We start from the raw sequence: 8,309 nt of genomic DNA, 5'->3' as shown, positions 1-8,309 counted from the left end.
GGGGTCCAAGATTATCTTCTGTGTCTGTGTTAATTGGTTTCCCTTTTCTTTGTTGAAGAGGGTCTGTGCAATCCTTCTGCCTAGTCCGCCATCTTGCCTGCTCAAAAGCTTTTAAAAGCCCAGTTGCTACTCACCAAAGTGGGATGTAGAACAAGATTTTTATGTACTCTGTTGTGCCAATTGATCATGATATCCTCTGAGACTATGCTCCTGGTGATCCTCTCTCTCAAGGTGTTTGCTATCTCTGAGAAGCTACTACAACCCTGTCCTCTGTTACTTCTATAATGTAAAAAAAAACCAAACTCACTGCCATTGAGTTGATTTGACTCATAACGATACCTCCTTGGGTTTCTGAGGCAGTATCTGTATGGAAGTAGATTGTCCAATCTTCCTTCTAAGGAGTGGCTGGTGGGTTTGAACCGCCTGCCTTCTGGTTAGCAATCAAATGCCTTAGGCACTATGCCACGAGAGCTGCCACTATAATGTATGTGGATAATTTTGTAGCACAAGTACATATGTAAGATTATCTTCATCTTGGCTGTAATCTTTATGGAAGCAAATTGCTTCTGCCAGCAGTCGCTGGGTGGGTTTGAAAAACAAACCTTTTGGTTAGCAGCTAAGCAAGAGCTTAACTATGTGTTCCACGAGGTTCCTGATTATAGATTAAGTGATTTTTTAACAGATATTATATATATGATGATTTTTAATCATCAGTATTTTTTATTGAAATTGTTATAAATAATTACTTACCTGGTACAATAATGTCGCCAAAACCCAATATTGAAACTGGCATGAGGCATACACTCATTACTGAGAAATAGGTCAGCTTTGGTACCCTGATAACTACTGGTAACTGAAAAAAACAGAAAAACAAAAAGGGGGGAGGGGCTACCATCGAGCCTCCTAGGGTTCTTTACCTATATTTTTTAGAAAGGGAAAGATTGATATTAGAAAAATTAGCTTAAAAATTTTAAATTGGTATTTTAAAAGACCTTCAAATCACACAATATAAACTAGACATATTTATATACTCTGAAAGCTTGAAAGAAACAGATACGTAGTTTTGGAAAAATGAAACATAACACACATATAGGATTAGCAGTATTAATCTAGTATTCCCACTTCTAACCTTTTCTTTCTTTCTTTTCTTTTTTTAACCAAGAATAGGACTCAGGCCTTGAAACAGATATTTTTGGCAACCTTGATTTTTTTCCCCCCAAAGAGTCTTGTCTCAAGAGGCTGTGATTTAAAGTCCAATGAACATATCTGAAATACAATCCTTACTTTCTCATGGGGAGCTGAGGGTTGACCAGTGGCTTCCACCAAGTTTCCATCATTCTAGGATGAAACCCAAGTCAATATGTATTTAATAATTTAGAATATCTAAGAAAAGGGCTATATTTTGTGAGAAATAAAGGTTTACAGTACCTTAACATGCACTACATACCCAGAGAATTACATGGGAAGGGAGATTATTAATTAGACCCACACACATATATACTGAGCAGCCAATTCTATTTAATCACTATTCCTACCTTTTCATTATTTCCAAAAGGTCCAGCTGCAAGTTCAACCATGATACTCTCGCCATTCTAAAATTGAGAAGGAAGATCAAAGAAGCTGTTCAATCATTTAAAAGGAACAATTTGCCACTATTAATTATTATGGCCATGACATACTGTAAACTGATTGAAAATGGGCCATAAACCTATTGCCATCAAGGTGATTGCGACTCATAGTGACCATATAGGATAGAGTAGAACTGCCTCATAGAGTTTCTAAGGCTATAAATCTTTTCAGAAGTAGACTGCCACATCTTTCTCCTGTGGAGTCGCTGCTGAATTTAAGCCACATGCCTTCGGTTGGCAGCTGAGGGCTTTAACAACTGCGTCACCAGGAATCCTTAAAATGGGCCACAGTCTGCTTTTTTCCTACAACAGTTTCTGTAGATATCAAAAACTGTATCACCTAAAATAAAATTCACTTAGCATACTGCTCACTTTATCAGAATTCAAAAATTACCAGAACCTGGTTGATAAACCATATATAGATTATTTAAGTGAACCTTTGAGCAATGCTCAAGGAACTTTGGTGGCGCAGTGCCTAAGGCATTTGACTGCTAACCAGAAGGCTGTCAGTTCAAACCTATGAGCTGCTCTGTGGAACGAAGATGGAGCAATCTAATTCCGTAAAGAGTTATTGCCTCAGAAACCCAAAGATGGTTGCTATGAGTTGGAATTGACTTGATGGCAGTGATTTTTTTTTTCTTTTTTGAGCAATATTTAGTATTGACATCACAATATCTAATATTTTTAACAGTCAATATTTGTAAGTGCTTTAGTGGTATTATGTCACATATTATGGTTCTAAATAATTTCTAGCAGCAACATTGAATAGGGACACAAGAAATAATAAAATATTTTATATTCAGCTCTGTTATAAACATTGGTAATTTTATGTGAATATACAACTGACATTCTAGCTATTCACCAAGATAACAAAACAATAAGGCCAAACCTGAAAAAACTCAACCTTAAAGAAACAGAAAAGCTTGTCCAGCCTGACTCTGCCCAATTTTAGCCCTGCCTGCTTTCTATGATTGCTTAACTGAATTGCCTCCCCTGTGTCTGACTAAAGTTTTTCTTCATGTGGGCTGTGTGAGCAGTTCTTCAGAATGTTCCTTTCTGACAGCAAAGTTTATGTTAGAAAGTAGAAACATTTTGATGTAGCAAGCTTTTTGATGCACGAAGACCCATTTTATGCTTCACTTTGTAATAACTGTATCAGCAAAACAGGTAATAAGAAGATATAAAAATGCTGAATTTTAGGAAAATTTCATTGACTAACTATAGTATTTTCCATGTGGGTTGGGTACATAAAAGAAATTATTTGGGTATTTTTAAAAGAATGCTATTGATAATCTGAGCCAAGTAGGAAGGATACAATCCCTAGTTACAGAAATCTTTTCCTCATGTTAAGCCTTTGGGCAGCAGAAGGGTTAAGTCAAGGAGTTTAAGAAAATAAACTGACACTTAATACACTTCCTTAAAACAAATTCCTAGGCTGTGATTGAATTTCCAGATAAAGAGTAAACTTTGGCTCATTTTCTAGTTATTACTTAAAAATTTAACTGAGGATCATGATTGTCATCCTCTCACACCTACAAAAGTATTTGAAAAACTTATTATTTGCAAGATACTATACCAAGTATGGGAGCTCTGGTAGCATAGTGCCTAAGGCACTTGACTGCTAACCAGAAAGCTGGCTGTTCAAACCTACCAGCTACTCCTTGGAAGGAAGGTGGAGCAATCTACTTCCGTAGTGATACTGCCTCGGAAACCCCTGGAGGGGTCACTATGAGTTGGGTCCGACTCCACGGCACATAACAACAACAATAACAATACCGAGTATAGGAGTTATGATGGCGTAGTGCCTAGGGCATTTGACTGCTAACCAGAAGGCTGGCGGTTCAAACTCACCAGCCACTCCTCAGAAAGAAGATGGGTCAATCTACTTCCACAGAGATACCACCTCTGAAACCCAAGGAGGGGTCGCTATGAGTCGGAACCGACTCCATGGCAGTAGGTTTGGTTTTTTTTTTGGTATACCAAGTACAATGGTGGATAAGAAAAATGAGTAAGACAGGCTCTTACAACCCATACACCTATGGGTACCCGCCTAGCCAATTCACTAGAAGTCTACTAATATGTGGGTCAAGAACATATCTAGGAAGTCCAATATTTAATACTTCAAAACTACAAAGTCAGAAATTAAATATCTGAGTTTTATTTTGAGTACTTACTAAAGTGAGATCTATAGTATTAATAAAAACAAACAAGTCAGGCTTAGAAGGTCTATGACAATAAACTCCAAAGAGCATGTTAATCTTTTCCACCACGTCCGATTGCTAGAAATTACATCCCTAGTCAGTAAGAGCTAAGATGTGAGAAAAATGGAAAATTTCCTAAGCACAGAAGAAAGAAGAGAGGCTCAAAGACACCTTTCTTACCCAGTGCCTTTAATATTCTGAACCTTCTTATGCGTAGATAGCCGAAATATTTTGCTTGTAGACATGTTTGACATTTATAAAGTGATACAGTGGCCAATCCCATTGTGAATGGGGTCACCAAGGATCAGGGGCTGACTCAATGGCATCTAACAACACAAATTTCTCAATGAATCCAATGAGTCAAACGGCTCATCATCAGGGCACGGGAAGTTGCTTGTAAAACAATGATGTTAGCAGCTATGCTAACAGAATGAACACTACATGGTCCCATGCCGCAGCTTGAACCACTGTGATCTATAGGGTTTTCATTGGCTGATTTTCCAAAGTATATCTCCAAGGCCTATCTTCCTAGTCTGCCTTACTCTGCTGAAACCTATTTAGTCTCAACGCAACATGCAAGCTTCAACTGACAGATGAGGGGTAGTTGCACATGAGGTGTACTGGTCAGGAACAGAACCCAAGTCTCCCACATGGAAGGTGAATAAATTGACAAAGTAGAGTAAAACATGGAAGGTAAGTAAAACAGTGCATGTAGCTATAATGTTAGGTGATTAAATACAGTAAAGCATGTGAAAGCAGGAACTTGTGTAATAAACCTGTCAGAGAAAAAAACTCTGTTTTCTATAGTTTTCACTAAACCAAGCAACAGAAAAGTAGTAAGAACTGTACCCTGTCAAAGGCAGAAAACAGACCTAGAAAAACAAGGCAGTCTTCTAGAGTTAGCTCCTATAGGTTTCACTGTGTATTTGTTACCCATTTGCAATTTTGTAGTTCCTACTGGTAGTGTAGTGCCTAAGGCACTTGACTGCTAACCAGAAGGCTGGCAGTTCACATCCACCAGCCACTCCTCAGCAGGAAGATTGGGCAATCTACGTTTGTAGAGATACTGCCTCAGAAACCCAAGGAGGAGTTGCTATGAGTCAGAGATGACTTGATGGCGCTTAACAACAACAACAACAACAACTGGGTGCAAGAGGAGCTCTGGTGGCATAGTGGATAAGGCATTTGGCTGCTAATCAAAAGGTGAGCGAGCGGTTCAAACCCACCAGCCACTCCATGGAAGGAAGATGGGGCAATCTGCTTCTGTAAAGATTTACAGCCTCAGAAACCTAACGGGGGTTGCTATGAGTCAGAATCGCCTGGATGGCAGTGATTTTGGTTTTGGTTTTGTTAATTGGGTGCAAACGGTTAATGCACCAGACTACTACCCAAAAGGTTAGCAGTTCAAGTTACCCAGAGGTACCTTGGAAGAAAGCCCTAGCAATCTATTGCTGAAAAATGAGCCACTGAAAACCCTATGGAGCAAAATTCTCCTCTAACATATATGGAGTTTCCATGAGTCAAAATCAACCTGACAGCAAGTGGGTTTTTTTTATATTTGCAATTTTACCTTTCCAGTAGGGCAAATGCTTGTCTTCTGCCATTACAGCAAACACCAGCAATGCAGATTTTTACAATTATTTCATAGATTAAGGATCTAAATGATAAGTAAAGAACTAATGGGGAGAAAAGTAGTCATTATGTTGTTGTTGTTGTTATTTGCCGTTGAGTCGGCCCCGACTCATAGCAACCCCTCCTTGGGTTTCCGAGGCAGTATCACTACGGAAATAGGATTGCCCAACCTTCCTTCCGAGGAGTGGCTGGTGGGTTTGAACCACCAGCCTTCTGGTTAGCAGTCAAGTGCCTTAGGCACTATGCTACCAGAGCTCCTAGTCATTATATCAAATACTAAATAAGTAAGAGAGGCAAGAGGCAGTTACAAAGCAAAACTCAAAATAAAATGGAGAAAGTAGAAGTAAAACAAAAAACCAAACTCACTGACATCAAGTTGATTCTGACTCATAGCGACCTCTATTGGGTTTCGGAGGCAGTAAATCTTTACAGAAATAGATTGCCCCATCTTCCTTCCACGGAGCAGCTGGTAGGTTTGAACTGCCAACCTTAGGCACTGCACTACCAGAGCTCCATGTGGAAGAATTAAGCAATAATTAATAATATATTCACAAGACAGGAATCTAAAGTAGAACAATTGGGGAAATAATGAAGACATACCACACTCACCCAACACTCCACCCTTATTCTGGGAATGGTACCACCATTTCATTGAGGAGCCAGTGACAGATCTGGGAATATATGACCTATGAACTACCAATAGGTATGATTCCAAACTTGTGGAAAAAGCCAGTCTCATATAATGAAGAAATTAACAGAAACAGAAGGGGAGTACATGTGCCCTTGGGTCTAGTTTCTTCTAACACAGTCTGGATATATGAGACCTGTTTAGGTTGGGTTCTGTCATTTGCACCTAAAAGAATCCTACTGATGGGAGGAGGGGGCAGAGGAAAGGGAAGATAAATGGAATGCTAGCAATAGCCCTATTCTGGTTACATAGTGCCGCTCTGACAAGAACATACCACAAATGGGATGGCTTTAACAAAGAGTTTATTCTCTTAAAAGTTTGGAGGCTTTAAGTCCAGGTTCAAAGTGCCAGGCTCTAGGGGCTGAGTGAAAGCCCCTCAATGTTGGGGTCTAACTCTGCCTCCTACTTCTGGCCCACTGGAGCTAGAGGCTTTTCTTCACTCAAGACAGCTGCTGGCTGCTGAGGCTGACAAACCCAAGGTTGACAAGTAAAAAGGCACAGTCCTGATATTACCAAACCATATGGCAGGCCATTAATTAAGTCCATTGTAAATCCCAAAGTTGGCAGAGCATGGCAGGCTGCTGAACAACAACAAGGCTATATACAGGGTCCAAGCATGGCATAAGCTAGAGACCATTCCCAAAGCTGCTTCTTATATACGGGAAGCAGACCACATACCCAAAGCAGCTACTCAGTTGCTTATGGTAGATCCCACCATGGAGCTGATTGCCAGTCTCATCATCAGGAATAACTACCACCAGCGGCCTAGCCAAGTTGACACACAAACATAACCACCACAGCCCCTTACACAGTGGATCAGGAAACTAAAGCACAGAGGCCTAAGTGAGTTGCTCAGGGTTACAAGGTTACAGAGCTACACCCTAGCTTTGAGACTTACAGTGCTATGCTCTTTCTTGGTCTCAAACTAGGCCTACAAAAAGGAAAGTAGCAGTAACAATGATTTATTTTCCTTCTTTTTGCTGCCTATATTGTTTACATAAGTGAACATTTATTGCTTTATAATAATAAAGGTTACTTAAAAAAGGTAGGAAATAAAATTACAGGCATACTCATGTTCATATCCGTTAGGAGACATTTTTTTAGCTAACAAAATGGTGTTAAACCTTTAAGCTTGAAAAAATCCTGTATTGAAATGCCAAGTTCAACAATAATTCTCTTAAGAGAATTAGAACTCACTCAATGGTAAAATTCTGCAAAAACAATAATCTAAAAGCAGGTTTAAGATTCTTATCTTTTACCATGTTTCTTCATGGATTTCAAAAATATGGTCATACCTTTGTGATGAATGGTGTTATGAATACAAAAAATACGTCATAGAGGAGGAGAAGGCCTAGAAGTATCACACATGCCTGTTGAAGAAAGAAAGAAATTTAAAGGCCAAACTTCTAATATCTAAATTAAAAGATTATATTATTTTTCAAGTAGAAATCAACATCTGAATATACATTTGATTACTATTTTTGAAAAAGATACTCTGTAGTTACTATTTGAAGTTTTATTCTACATACACATTAAAACTCTTTCATATCCATTTGTTAAAAAAAAATCACTGGAAAAAAATGCTCTTTCCCTGATATTTCATTCTGCAAGGACTTAATGAATTTGGCACATTATATAAATGACTAAAAATATTTTAACTATCAGATCAGTGGTTGCCTGGGGCTGAGGACATGAAGTGGAACTGATTGTTAAAATGTGTAATAGAGCTTTCTGAAATGATGAGAATGTTCTATAACTTGACTGAGACAGTGGTTACATAGTTACACATTTATAAAATGTCAACAAACTATACATAAAATAAGCGTATTTTATTATATATAAATTATACCTTTATAAAGTTGATTTACAAAGAAAAAAATATTTTCTCTTGTGAAGCAGTATACTCTACCTTGAAGTTGGGTAACCTCAGTGTTTTGATTAAATTAAGACAGAAAGCAATCCCCAAGATATCCTGTAAAATCCAAGCCCACCTAAAATCAAAAGATAATTACTGCATTATTTTATCCAGTTATTTTTACATGAAACTTTTCCAAGAAATAGATCATTAAAGTAATACTGTTCTAGTGCTATGATTTGACTATTCAATTATTAAACAGCAACTATAATAATAATAATAATAATAGGAGCTCTGGTAGCATA

General features: G+C 38.2%; 1 protein-coding gene across 1 annotated transcript in view; it reads right to left on the bottom strand.

Annotated features, from left to right (window-relative positions):
* The window catches only part of SPPL2A (signal peptide peptidase like 2A), a 117,691-nt gene that overhangs the window by 21,366 nt on the left and 88,016 nt on the right, over positions 1-8,309 (bottom strand). The window contains exons 10-13 of the mRNA XM_042783692.1: positions 8,059-8,140; positions 7,445-7,519; positions 1,536-1,592; positions 751-853 (exon numbers count right to left, since the gene is read on the bottom strand). Of these exons, the coding sequence (XP_042639626.1) occupies positions 751-853; positions 1,536-1,592; positions 7,445-7,519; positions 8,059-8,140 (317 nt within the window). The remainder of the gene's footprint in view (positions 1-750; positions 854-1,535; positions 1,593-7,444; positions 7,520-8,058; positions 8,141-8,309) is intronic.

The sequence above is a fragment of the Orycteropus afer genome, unplaced genomic scaffold (assembly GCF_000298275.1).
Source record: "Orycteropus afer afer isolate SDZICR_OR568_19922 unplaced genomic scaffold, OryAfe1.0 scaffold00026, whole genome shotgun sequence".
Taxonomy (NCBI): Eukaryota; Metazoa; Chordata; class Mammalia; order Tubulidentata; family Orycteropodidae; genus Orycteropus; species Orycteropus afer.
This window is presented reverse-complemented; position numbering and strand designations above follow the sequence as displayed.